Source organism: Camelus dromedarius, chromosome X (assembly GCF_036321535.1).
Source record: "Camelus dromedarius isolate mCamDro1 chromosome X, mCamDro1.pat, whole genome shotgun sequence".
Taxonomy (NCBI): Eukaryota; Metazoa; Chordata; class Mammalia; order Artiodactyla; family Camelidae; genus Camelus; species Camelus dromedarius.
Window position 1 is genome coordinate 3,406,980 of NC_087472.1, and position 14,915 is coordinate 3,421,894.

At 37.6% G+C, this 14,915-nt stretch overlaps 1 protein-coding gene across 1 annotated transcript in view; it reads right to left on the bottom strand.

The window, feature by feature from the left end:
* Positions 1-14,915, bottom strand: part of PASD1 (PAS domain containing repressor 1) — a 94,702-nt gene that overhangs the window by 36,075 nt on the left and 43,712 nt on the right. Inside the window, exons 5-8 of the mRNA XM_064482895.1 lie at positions 14,147-14,246; positions 13,604-13,714; positions 11,562-11,689; positions 9,608-9,690 (exon numbers count right to left, since the gene is read on the bottom strand). Coding sequence (XP_064338965.1) covers positions 9,608-9,690; positions 11,562-11,689; positions 13,604-13,714; positions 14,147-14,246 — 422 coding nt within the window. The remainder of the gene's footprint in view (positions 1-9,607; positions 9,691-11,561; positions 11,690-13,603; positions 13,715-14,146; positions 14,247-14,915) is intronic.

Here is a 14,915-nt window from a genome sequence, read left to right on the forward strand (position 1 = left end):
AATCTAAAAGCCAGAATTCTGAGGCTGCATCTCTTTTTCTATCTTTTGTTTTATGTCTCCCCTTTTCAAGGATCAGAACCTGTACATACCAATAAGACAAATTAAATGGAAACCAAGAGGCTGGCTCCAAATCTAACCACCACAGCAGCATGGGACTAGGCTCATGGGCTATTATTTCCTTGGATGCCAGTCTGCTGGAAAGCCCCAACTCCTCTCCTATCCACAACTCCAGGTGGCGGCATGTGCCTGTCTCTCAGGTGGGTGCTGAGAGCATGGATTTATCTGACTGTCTGTGGCCCCCAAGCTAGGAATTCCATCATGTTCAGACTGGGTCACATCTCCATCACCCAGCAAGGAGGCATGGACAGTTTTCATGGAACAGTTTGGGTCTTAATGGGTGTAGAACCACCTCACAAGGATGGAGGTTTAAAACGTACTGGCTTGAACTATTTACAATAGCCAAGACACGGAAGTAACCTAAATGTCTATTGACAGATGACTGGATAAAGAAGATATGGTATAAATATTACAATGAAATACTACTCAGCCATAAAAAAGAATGAAATAATGTCATTTGCAGCAACATGGATGGACCTAGAGATTATCATACTAAGTGAAGTAAGTCAGACAGAGAAAGACAAATACCATATGATATCACTTATATGTGAAATCTGAAAATGATACAAATGAACTTATTTACAAAACAGAGACACACCCACAGGCATAGAAGACAAACTTATGGTTACCAAAGAAGAAAGGAAGGGGAGGGATAAATTAGGAGTTTGGGATTAGCCAATACAAATTACTACATATAAAATAGATAAACAACAAGGTCCTACTGTATTGCACAGGGAACTATATTCAGTAGCTTGTACTAACCTATAATGGAAAAGAATCTGAAAAAGAATACATATGTATAAATAAAACTGAATCACTATCCTGTACATCTGAAACTAACACAACACTGTATATCAACTATATGTGAATAAAACAATTTAAAAACAAAATACAATAAAATCTTTTTATCTATTCTGCATATGCCTGTCAGTATCTACAAATTCTGAACTCCAGTCTGTCCCTTCCCACCACCGCCCTCTTGGCAACCACAAGTTTGTATTCTATGTCTATGAGTCTATTTCTGTTTTGTATTTATGTTCTTTTTTTTTTAATTCCACATATGAGCGATCTCATATGATATTTTTCTTTCTTTTTCTGGCTTACTTCACTTAGAATGACATTCTCCAGGGACATCCATGTTGCTGCAAATGGCGTTATGCTGTCAGATTTTATGGCTGAATAATATTCCATTGTATAAATATACCACCTCTTCTTTATCCAGTCATCTGTTGATGGACATTTAGGCTGTTTCCATGTCTTGGCTATTGTAAATAGTGCTTCTATGAACATTGGGGTGCAGGTGTCTTTTAGAAGTAGGGTTCCTTCTGGGTATATACCCAGGAGCGGGATTCCTCGGTTATATGATAAGTCTATTCCTAGTCTTTTGAGGAATCTCCGTAGTGTTTTCCACAGTGGCTGCACCAAACTGCATTCCCACCAGCAGTGTAGGAGGGTTCCCTTTTCTCCACAACCTCTCCAGTATTTGTCATTTGTGGACTTTTGAATGATGGCCATTCTGACTGGTGTGAGGTGATACCTCATTGTATTTTTGATTTGCATTTCTCTGATAATTAGTGATATTGAGCATTTTTTCATGTGCCTAATAATCATTTATATTTCTTCCTTGGACAATTGCTTGTTTAGGTCTTTTGCCCATTTTTGGATTGGGTTGTTTGTTTTTTCTTATTATGTCGTATGAGCTGCTTATATATTCTGGAGATCAAGCCTTTGTCGGTTTCATTTGCAAAAACTTTCTCCCATTCCGTAGGTTGTTGTTTTGTTTTACTTATGGTTTCCTTTGCTGTGCAAAAGCTTGTAAGTTTAATTAGGTCCCATTTGTTTATTCTTGCTTTTATTTCTATTGCTTGGGTAGACTGCCCTGGGAGAATATTTTTGAGATGTATGTCAGATAATGTTTTGCCTATATTTTCTTCTAGGAGGTTTATTGTATCTTGTCTTATGTTTAAGTCTTTGATCCATTTTGAGTTGATTTTTGTGTGTGGTGTAAGGGAGTGTTCTAGCTTCATTGATTTACATGTTGCTGTCCAGTTTTCCCAATACCATTTGCTGAAGAGACTGTCTTTATTCCATTGTATATTCTTGCCTCCTTTGTTGAAGATTAGTTGACCAAAAGTTTGTGGGTTCAATTCTGGGCTCTCTATTCTGTTCTATTGGTCTATATGTTTTTGTACCAATACCATGCTGTCTTTTTTTTTTTAACATTTTTTATTGATTTATAATCATGACTGTAGCTCTATAGTATTGTGTGAAGTCTGGGAGAGTTATTCCTCCAGCCTGTTTCTTTCTCTTCAGTAATGTTTTGGCAATTCTAGGTCTTTGATGGTTCCATATAAATTTTATTATGATTTGTTCTAGTTCTGTGAAATATGTCCTGGGTAATTTGATAGGGATTGCATTAAATCTGTAGATTGCCTTGGGCAGTGTGACCATTTTAACAATATTGATTCTTCCAATCCAGGAGCATAGGATATCTTTCCATTTTTTAAAGTCTTCTTTAATTTCCTTCATCCATGGTTTATAGTTTTCTGTGTATAATACTTTCACCTCCTTGGTTAGATTTATTGCTAGGTATTTTATTACTTTGGGTGCTATTGCAAAGGGGATTGTTCTTTATTTTCTTTTTCTGTTGATTCATCATTAGTGTAAAGAAATGCAACTGATTTTTGAACGTTAATCTTGTAACTTGCTACCTCGCTGACTTCTTCAATCAGCTCTAGTAGTTTTTGTGTGGACCTTTTAGGGTTTTCTATATATAGTAACATGTTGTTGGCATATAGTGACACTTTTACTTCTTCTTTTCCAATTTGGATCCCTTTTATTTCTCTCTCTTTTCTGACTGCTGTGGCTAGGACTTCCAAGACTATGTTGAATAAGGGTGGTGATAGTGGGTATCCTTGTCTTGTCCCAGATTTTAGTGGGAAGCCTTTGAGTTTTTCACCATTGAGTACTATGCTGGCTGTAGGTTTCTCATGTATAGCTTTTATGATGTTGAGATATGTTCCCTCTATACTCACTTTGGCGAGAGTTTTTATCATAAATGGGTGTTGAATTTTATCAAATGCTTTTTCTGCATCTGTTGAGATGATCATGTGGTTTTTGTCCTTTCTCTTGTTGATGTGATGTGTTACATTGATTGATTTGCATATGTTGAATCACCCTTGTGTCCCTGGGATGAACCCCACTTGATCATGATGTGTAATGTTTTTTATGTGCTGTTGGATTCTATTTGCTAATATTTTGGTAAGGATTTGTTTGTTTGTTTATTATTTTTAATGGAGGTACTGGGGATTGAACTCAGGACCTTGCGCATGCTAAGCACATGCTCTACCACTGAGCTATACCCTCACCCTAGTTTTGTGTCTTCTAATCCTCTGTTCCTCTCTGCCCTCCTTTCTTACTAGTTGTCCTCTGCTGAATCTGCACCAGCCACACTGGTTTCTCAAACAGACCCCAATGTGCTCCTGCTTCAGGGACTTGGCATCTGCTCTTCCTTCTGTCTGGACTATTTCCTCCCAAATACACACTGCTTGCTCCTCCATTTCTTTCACGTGTTAACTAAAAAGTCACCTTCTTGTTAAGGCCTTACCTGACAACCCTGTCTATTATGTTAACCACTGGGGACTTCCAATACTGCATCATCTTGTAAACTATAAAAATGTCAACCGCACATGGCAAAATCTAATACAATTTAACCTCCCTCTACAACCTTCGCTATATTTCTTCAATGCTTAATATTTTCCCCTGGTCCTCTTCACCATCTCACCTACTCTGGCTTATTTTTTATTTTTCTTTTCCTCTACTAGAATAGAAGCTCCAGGAAAATAAGGATTTTTGTTCACTGCTGTATCCTCAGAGTCTAGAATAGAAACTCCCACGTAGTAGGTACTAAACATTTGCTGTATGAGTAAGTTTCACTGGGTTGGAGTGACAAGACTATGCAAACTTGATATCTAGTTATAGAGAAACCAAACCAAATGGCATGTGATACAGTTATGTATAGGGTCCTTCTTCAGCTCAAGAGGAGGCAGATACAAGGAATGAAATCAGTACAGAATAGTACAAAGGTTCTGTACAACAAAACCTCACTAATTAAGACCATTGAACATCTCTGCAAAATTCTCCTCATACTTTTATACAAGGTTACTCTTCACTGAAACAAGTTGAAAGGGGAATTAGCCAGGAACATTCTTTTTGGTGCGGTTGCTGACAGGTAGAATCTCCCCGGCGACCAATTCCAGCACCGAAGCAGAGTTTCTGAAGACTGCAAGCAAAGGTAAGAGCTACAAGAACCCTTGGAAAGACTCGCCATTTGATTTTCCACTGTTCTCTATCTTTGTACAGTGTTAGGGCTAATCGGTGTGGTCTCCTTCCCTACTAATTCCTTTCTCCCCCTAAATTTAAAGTGAAATTACAGGGAAAAAGTTGTCTCTCAGTAATGTCCCAATCAAGTACTTCCCAAAGACTATTTGAGTTTTCTGCTTGGAATCCCATGCCAGCCACAGCTCCTGAAACTGTTTCCTAACAGGAACAAGCCCAGGATAATCTCGGTCTCAATTCTAGCTCTACTGCTTAGCCAACTTCATGAGTTTGGGTAAATTATACATCCTCTGTAACTGAACTTTCTCACCTTTACAATGGGTTTAAAATCTACCTTATAGATTTGTCGAGAGGAGGTTATAAAACATGAAATCACATCATGAAGAATAAAGTACAGAATGCACTTACATTAAGATAATGCTTTGTGACAGGGACATGGTGCTGTACACCAGAAACTGACACATTGTAATTAACTGTACTTCAGTAAAAAAAAAAAAAAAGATAACACTTTGTATATAACACTAAAAGCATAGGCAACAAAAGCAAAAATCATCTAGTGGGACCACCTGAAACTAAAAAGCTTTTGGACAGCAAAAGAAACAATCAACAAATGGAAAAGCAACCTGTGGGAGAAAATATTTGCAATCTGTATATTTGATAAGGGGTTAATATCTAAAATATATAAAGAACTCATACAACTCAATAGTAAAAACAAACAAACAAAAAAACAGGAAACAAATCCAATTTAAAATGTGCAAAAGACCTGAAAAGACATTTTTCCAAAAATACATACAGATGATCAACAGGTATATGAAACAGTGCTCTCCATCACTAATCAGCAGGGAAATGCAAATGCAAATCACAATGAGATAGTACCTGACACCTGTTAGGATGTCTATTCTCAAAAAGAAAAGAGATAACAAATGTTGGTGAGGATGTGAAGAAAAGGGAACCCTGTACAGTGTTGGTGGGAATGTAAATTGGCACAAGCATTGTGGAAAACAGTATGGAAGTTCTCCAAAAACTTAAAAATTGAACTCTCATGTGATCCAGCAATCCCACTTCTGGGTATATACCCAAAGGAAATGAAATCAAGACCTTGAATACATAACTGAACTTCAAAAGAAAAAAAAAAGATGATGCTATGACAGAACTTTGGGCCTTACCTCTACATGCATCTAGCCAAACTAACAGAGTAGCTGGGTGCTTCCTCTGTCTCTAGCAGTAGGAAGATAGGAAAGGGGTACACAGTATTCAATTCTGTGCCTGCCCCTCACTAACTCTGAAGTATTCCTTATTTCTTTCTATGTTCTATGGTCCAAGCAAGCAAGACCTACTCCAGTACATCTGTAGCTTTCATGGAAAACCCAGTTGTTGAGTCCCTTTCCTGAAATAAAAGGTTCTCTAGCTTCAAATCTGAAATATGCAAGGACAGGACATCCTACATGGAAACAGACCCTTTCTTCTAAATATATTAAACACCCTTCTTTGTGTTTCTTTCATAAGCACAAAGCTTTCAAGCCTCTTAGCAGGATGCTCCTTGCCTTTCAAAGAACATTTAGCATTACCAACGGAAGTTCCAGAAGCATTCGGGGAGCTCTAGGTCCCTATGCCTTTTGTGCCTGATTATTTTTTTAATCATCTCTGAGGGTATAACATGGGAGCCAGATTATCAATTACTGCTCAGGGTGCCTACAAACTACATGTCTCACAGACCACAACCTCTTGTTGTTATTTGAAAAGATCCTGAGGATAAAGAATGTCTATGAAAAAAAAATCAAGCAATACTGGTGCTGCACTCATCTATAACAATCCTGCATCAAGTTTGTGAGGTGTCATGGCATGGAATGGATTGCCATCTTTTAACATATACATTTTTATTGAAGTCTAGTCAGTTTACAATGTTGTGTCAATTTCTGGTGTACAGCATAATGTTTCAGTCATACTTATACATACATACATTCGTTTTCATATTCTTTTTCACCATAAGTTACAAAAAGATATTGAATATAGTTTCCTGTGCTATACAGTATGAACTTATTGTTTATCTATTTTATATATAGTAGTATCTGCAAATCTGAAACTCTCAATTTATCCCTTCCCACCCCCTTCCCCCCAGCCCCCGACCCCGTAACCATAAGTTTGGTTTGTTTTCTGTGTCTGTGAGTCTGTTTCTGTTTTGTAAATAAGGATTACCATTTTGATAGGCTCAGTCAATCAGTCAGTCCCTGAACAGATGTTCATTTCTGTCTGCTCAATGTCATGCTCTGTGCTAGATGGGGATGAGGCTGACAGGGCTTCCCTGTAGACCTCAGGCTAGTAGACGACCCAGGCCCACCAACGATCCATCACATGAAAGCAGAGGTAGCTGGAGCCAGCACAGTGGCAATCATGCTGGACGAGAGGGGAGGGATATGAGAAGGAAGGCAGGGATGGAATTAAACAAAATTTTCTTCATCAAATCCATCAATTCTTTCCTAAGTGTCACTTTTCTATCTTACTGTCTACATGATCAAACCCGTTGCCTACTTCTTGAAGAAACTGTAGTAATACTTTATGAAAGTATTGAATATATGAAACTATAGTTCATTCATCCAACAATGATAATTTCTTACAATATTAGAAAGGATATGATTTTAAGCCTTAAGAAAACATTTTTCTTATATTGTGTGAAGAGCAGTGGCATGGCTCATTTCTACACCAGAATATTTTTCATACAATTAAGTTTTACTTAAAAATAAAATGCAAGTCTCTTCAGTCTCTGAACTCTCACTCTCTGAATATCTGCTATAATGATCTGCTAATTTACACAAAATTCATTACCCAAACCTACTAAATAAATCTGTTTTAGGTTGCAGACAAGACTATGTTTAAGTCATGCACGCCTAAGTAAAAGCATGTACTTTGCTGCTATTGTATCTCAGATATTCTGATAGAACAGTGTCTAGAGTTTATGTTATTTAAATGTGTTATGTTTTATAGATATTCTCTCTCCCAGATTAATTAGTAAAAGGTCTTCTAATAAAGCAGAGTAACTAATGAAGGAAATGGGTAAGACGCCCAAGTAAGTGCATGCACTACAATAACAGCTGGGAATGATAAAGCACATTGAGAATTGACTATGTCTGCTAGTCTGTTTCTGTTCTGTAGAAGAGTTAATTAGTGTCCTCTTTTTTCTTTTTTTTTAAGGATTCCACATATGAGTGATATCGTATAGTATTTTTCCTTCTCTTTCTGGCTTACTTCACTTGCAATGACAATCTCCAGGTCCATCCATATTGCTGCAAATGGCATTATTTTATTCTTTTTTATGGCAGAGTAGTATTCCATTGTATAAATAGACAACAGCTTCTTTATCCAGTCATCTGTTACTGGACATTTAGGTTCTTTACATGTCTTGGTTATTGTAAATAGTGTTGCTATGAACACTGGGATGCATGTATCTTTTCAAATTAGGGTTCCCTCCAGATAAGTGCCCAGGAGTGGGGTTGCTGGATCATATGGCAAGTCTATTTTTAGTTTTTTAGAAATTGACACATTGTAACTGAATATACTTCAATAAAAAAAAGAATTGCATGGCTCACAGGGAATTATATTCAATATCTTATAATGGCCTATAATGAAAAAGAATGTGAAAAATATATACATTTACATATATAACTGAATCACTCTACTGTACACCAGAAGTTAACAACATTGTAAACTGACTACACTTCAATTTAAAAAAAGAAAAGAAAAGAAAACACCCAATCCCACCACTTCATAATATGAAAAGATACTTAAGGATTCTGAAAGAGTTATTGCTTCTCTTATGAGTTATAAATTGAAGGATGCAAATGGAACTAAAACAACAATTCAATTAATAAAAGGGTTGAATGGCTATTAGTTTTAAGCTTGGCCATGCATGATGTCCTTAACGCCTGTGAATCACAAATACAGTGGTGAATATTTACACCTTGCTGGGTAAAGTGAGTGTGATCATGGCAGGAGCAGACCTATCACGTTCAACACACAATCACAAATGCGGTCTCATGTTAGCAAGAGTTGTAGGACGCCACGCAAAGGGAATGCAAACAGACTGCCACTGTGAGCTCTGTTTTTCATCCCGCTGTTATGTGTGTAGCTTCAGACAGTGGTTCTTAGCCAAACACCTCTGAGCTCTCCTGCCAGGAAGGCAAGATCCTCCCCTGTTCCTTAGATCCAGACACAGATGAACCTCAGACATTTCCTGTTTAACTCATTTCTTCACCAGCTCTTTCTTCCTTACCTCCTCCCACCAGCAAAGAGTAACAGAGACTACAGCTTCCAGCTCCCTCCTCTCACCACCAGACCTCACACAAACGTGCCTTCCATCTTAAGAAACCTCTCAAGAAGTCCTCTTGTTTATTTGATTTTGCTAAGTGTTACTGGCATGGAGTGCTCATCCTTAACGTATTATTTTGTTATTTATTTACATATCCATGTACACTGTAACATAGAAGGAAAATGTAATCCGTTCTCAATATTATATACTGAGCAGTGTCAAGTATTATGGTTTACTATGTACAAAATACCTACTAATGAGTTTATCAAATATTAAATAACTAGATAGTATTGCAATTTACATTTTATCGAAATTCTTGGTAGATTGTTAAATAGGTGTATTAAGGAGTTTAGTAATATCAGGCAAGTTGGCATTTTCCTATGGGTTAGGAACGCATTTTTATTTTTCCCATTCAAAATAATGAAATTACTGGCTTTTGTTCTCTGAAAATTTGTTAACAAACAAATGTTCAAGAACAGATTAGATTCACAAAAAGAGGGACACCTGTATAATAGCAGTTACCATAATGCTTATTTGTTCTTCTACTATTTAAAGTGTTTCAAGAAAAAGAAGCAATCAAGTCTATTTGTAAATGTATTGTCTTAATTTGAAAGTCATTAAATGCCTGCAGCAGTTAAGGTTGCTCTATTTGTTGCTTTTAAAAAAAGATAAAAAGCCAATCACTTATATTTATATTCAGTCTAGGAGATTGCTCATCTGTATTCAATTGTGTTTTTTGTTTTCATTTTGATGGAAAAATATTCATAGATGTTATTTCTGTTCTTTCAGTTTTGTCTAATAAAAGTATGCCCTACACCTCCATTACTTAAGTCAACATTAGCCTCTCACCTGTGGTCCAGAGATAGATATTCCTCATCCGAATCTTGTGTCAGCAGGGCATCTTTATTGGACTCCTTTGCAGTGAAAAGTTCCTGCAGAAAAACTGGCATTTTAGATACTTAAAATGTACTTAGAGTACAAAATACCTGACATTATTTGCATAGGATGTATCAACTTTGAAAGCAATCTCACACCCAACTCATCTGTATATCAGTGTGAGAAAGGCACTGAGGAGGGAGATTTGGGGGGTGAACCTCTAGATGGGATGTCGACCTTCTCATGACAGTTATGAGAGTTTAAATCACAGTCACCAGAGAAGGATAATGAATGGGCCAACCAGACCAAGAACTTCATTCAATTGCTTTCTCTCCACCACTTTTCTCACTGTCTTAAATTTGGAAAAGTGATAACACAGATCACTACTCTAAAATTGAACATAAAGGAGTCCTTCACAGCTTCTGTAATGTGGTCAGAGGAAAAGTAAAGCAGGTCTTTTGCCTTCTCTGGGTCCCACCCATAACAGTGCTAATGCTAATGCTAAAAATAAGAATGACGACGATCATGGTGACTGTAAGAGCTCACATTTACTGAATGCTAACCAGATATGAGGTGATGTCTTATTTGCTCTTCATGACAACCATAAAAAGAGTTATTACTATCGCCATTTATAGAAAAGGAAACTGAGGCTAAAAGACATGGCTTAGATAAGGTCCTGCAGCTGGTAGAGTCAGAATGGGAAATCAGGTGGTCTGGATACAGAGGCCTGTCTTGTCAGGTAGGTGAATGTGTTGTATGTCACAAGGTCATCACAACATGGACACAGCTCAAAGAGAGTTTTTGATTTCACCCCCAGTTCCTGTCCCCCCTGACCTGCCCAATCCACACTGTCCCAGTCTTGCTCAAGTCACTTGATGACCATTTCATTCACTGAGCTGCTCAGGACTAAAAAGTAAGAGTCATCCTTGAGTGATCTCTCTGTCTTCTCCCATCCATTTCCATCGCATTACCAAGGACTTTGGGCTCTACTTCCAAAATATCACGCAAATCTGTGTACGTCTATCTCCATGACAACAATCCTAGTCCAAACCCTATCACCTTTCACATCACTCCCCGATACTCCTCATCCCAGCCAGCAGCAGCCTGATCTTTTAAAAAGAAAATCAGATCATGTCATCCTCCTGCTTTCCACTGCACTTGGAATAAAACCCAAACTCATTACCATGGTTCTCAAATTCCTACATCAGCTGGCCCCTGCCTACCTCTTGTACCTTATTTTTTTATTACTGTGTTCTTCAGGGTTTCTGTTCAAAAGAGAGGTCACCAGAGAGAGGCCTTCCCTGAGCACTCTGTCTGAACTCCCTACTCCCACCTGTCATTAGCACGTGATTCTGTCTCCATCACATATGTCAGTGCTACTTGCCTATTGTCTGTTTCCCCAGCACTGAGCACAGTGCCTGGCATATAGTGTGTGCTTATTAAATATGTTACTTAGGAAATAATTCATTAGCCTGAAGCTATCAGTTGGATTCTAAAGACTGATTTTTCTTTTTAGAGACAGATTCTGTGAGTGCTATATGATGAGAATACTAAGTCAGCAATGGGTGGGCAGGAGACCTGCCTGAACACTCACCTCATGACAGAAGCCTTCCTTTATCCTCCTGCCAAAAGGATCACTTCTCTTAACATGTCACAGCCCCAAGCCCTTGTGTACCTCTTTAAAATGATATCAGAGTCAGTGAGTGTGCATTTCTTCTAGGTGCATCCAGATCTCCACTCACAAGTTCACCTTCTGAAACACAGGAGCTGATCTTTTCTCATTCATGTATCTATTTTAACACAACCTTCTGCACACAGCAGGTGCTTTAGTCATGTCATCCAGTGGCCGAGGAACCCAAGGGGACATGGCCCTTCAAAGGAAGCTCACAGGGTCACAATGTGGGAGGCATACACACAACATACTCACCTGCAGAGTTTGAGCTTTAAGGGCACAAACAGTCCCCACCAGATAAAACTGATCCTTCAAAGGAAAATTTGTAGCAGATGACTCATAGGATTGGCTGGGAAAGAAGCTACGGAAGAGCAACAGGGGCTCTAAGGGAGACAGAGACACATGCAACAGTCTATTAGAGAGACAGGCTGATTATGCAAGAAGCCAGGCACCTGCCACATCAGTGTGCTGTTTGCCTGCCTGTCGACAGTCTTTAGAATTCTGAATAATAAACTTTTCCTGTCTTCCTTCCATTTCAGCCACCCTTCCCACCCTGGTCTCTACTAAAACATGAATTCATTACTGAGAAATAGTCATGAGTTCAGGGTGATTTTTTTAGTCTTGTGTTCTTACCCTGTGGATGGAAGTTTTAGTCTCCAAAAGGCATTTAGCTCCCTCTTCTATATATAGACCACGTGGGTATTAAATGTGCATGTATGTAGTCAAGCAAGTTTTTTTTAAAAAGGCATCTGACCTTTAGTTTCCAAGGCACATGACAAATATATCAGACAGCCAATTTGTGAGCTAAATTTCATTATTTACCCATTCATTTATTCATTTGTTATACTTTTAGACCTCAGTGGCAAAAAACTTAATTATATTGCGAGTTTATGGCATATTATGAACACAGACAAAGTTCCCACTCTCATTTTTATTTTTTTTCTCTCTGTCCCTTCCCCACCCACAGGCACCCACTCTGATCTACCACCTTAAATATATATCCTTGTAAAATATGTAGTCTGGTTTTATGTACTGTATGTTTTTGCAATTTATGAAAGTGATATTGTGCTATATGTCTCATTCTGGTTTCTCAGTTTTTTTCAATCAACAATATGGTTTTAAGATCTAACCACATTGTACTATGTATATCCAGAGTTTTTTGCTTTTAACTACTACAGAGTTTTCCATATTGTATATTTCCCAAATTTTACTTGGCCATTTCCCTAATGATGCACACCTAGAATGTCTCGAACTCCCTCCTACCACTAACAACACTATGACATACACAGTACATGTTTCCTTAGACACAGATCTCACTGGAAGTTCACCTCTGAGATATTTCCACTGAACGATAGGATTGCTGAGTTACAAGATAATCAGCAGAACTTACATTCACTGTGTTTTCCAGGATGGTTTCATGAGTTTATATTTCTCAACACTCACTGTATTAGTGCTTTCAATTTTCACGTCTTCACCAATATTTGCTATTATTCACACTTCTAAATGTTGCCATTCTGATGGATGTACAGTGCTACTACTCATTGGTTTTCAAATTTTTTAAGTGAGTTTGAGCATCCTTTCACATTTTTGTTGGGCTATTTACCTCTGACTCAAGCCCTACATGTTTTAATGGCACAAAATCAGTGTTTATGTTAATTTATCAGCTTGCAGCTCCTGAAACCTTAATAATGATAAATTCAGATCCTATATCCACATGACAGACACAGATGTGGTTTGTGATTTGTAAATGACACATTTTTTTTTCTACTCAAACTCTGAGAGAGATAGCAAACATATTCCTTCTCTAGACCAGTGGATAGAATTTTACTGATAATTTTAAGTCCTAGGTTTTATGTGTTGGTCCTTGAATGAGTATTAGAACTCCAGATCCCAACCAGTGGAACCAATGAATGATTTAAAATTCACTGAGGCCACCACAAAATCAGCTCCCTCTTATCACTGGGTCCTGTACTTTATCCTTTAAGTTCTGGCACCCATGGATTTCCCTTAAGATTGGTTATGCATTAAACTTCTTAAGTTAGGTTTAACAATAATTTCCTTGTATTTACAGAAAGGAAGAGCCATCCTTATCAGTTCAGCCATGTTACTATATAACTCCACCTTATAAATTTCATTATTTTTTTTAAGTCTAATTAATGTGTGTAACCAAAACTTGTGGTCATAGGAGTGTCAGAGAGTTTGAGAGTACAGACGGTGGAAGGGGATTTATATTAGCAATTAAGAGCTGCATAACTCATGAACTTCATCTAGATCAGATTAAAAACTGAATTGCTCACCATTAGAAACATCTCTTAGACTCAGGATGAATTTCACATATTCATAAGAAGGGCTGCTATCACATTCAATGTTTCTTCTTCTTAAATGACAGCAAAAATCAATATGTTTCCCTACTAAAAGAAAACAGATACAAAACAAATTGACATTGGTACTTAACTATATTCTGCAGAATTATTTCGTACAACTATTGTCTTACTTAGAGTAGATTTTACAAAATTACTATTTTCTTTCCATGAATGTTAGCATTTGCATAGCTATCTATGTTATATCTGTAGAGTGGGGTACCAACTAGAACATAATTTATATAACAGTAATGCAATTATGCAAAAGCTGAAACTATCAAGGTTCATGATAACGAACAAGATTGAATGAAAGAGAGATTTTTTAACACTAGAAATAAAATTTATGAAATTATATTAAGTTAAATTAATATAGGATCAGCAGCTATATTGGCTCTCATGTCATTATTTTTATCTTTCTCTCAGTGATTGTTATCTGTCTCTTAAAACCTAAAACTTACTATTTGAAAAAACAATCTGTACCTGAATTTGATAAAGGAAGTTTGAAAGCAATCTTTCGGGAGACGTCACTTTTCTCTTCCTCAGGCAGAAGGCTTAATAATTTTTTACCCACAAGTTCATCCTCAAGAGAGAAAGAGAGAATAAACTGTTATATGTGCTACTATATTCATTTCCTCTGTCTCCTTACCTACATTAAGCTTATCATCTGATCCATCTTAAGGTCATGCCCGTTAGATTTCTAAAAGTCCCAATTCACATTACCCCATCCTATGACCATCACCTCCTAAATTTCCAGTACACTCACACAAGTACCCCACCTCTCCAATGATTGTCCCAGCCACTGAGACCTCCAGCCCATTCCTACCACAGTTTCAGTGTGCCTTATCACCTTCAAACTGTTACATCCCTCCTTAACCAGTTCAGATTCCATAGTCAATCATTATAATCACAACCATGAGCTTTTATTTCCCTGGGGAAATCCCAACTCTGCTTAAGTTCAACTCTTCATTGACCCTATACCTTCCTTATTTTGTGGTAGCTTCAGTGAATTTTAAATCATTCATTGGCTCCACTGGCTCCATCCAAGCAACTGAATGTGTATGGAGGAAAATCCACAACCATGCTGTGTATCATTTTTAAAGGGCACTTAGCTCTGCCTAGAAATCATTCCACAGTTCCCTAGACAATTTACTCTCCTACTCTTCAGTATGGTTCCTTGCCTCTTCTTCTTTCTTCAAACCTGCAAGCCTCCGACCCTCGCCACCATCCTCATATTCAGCTGTGGATCACA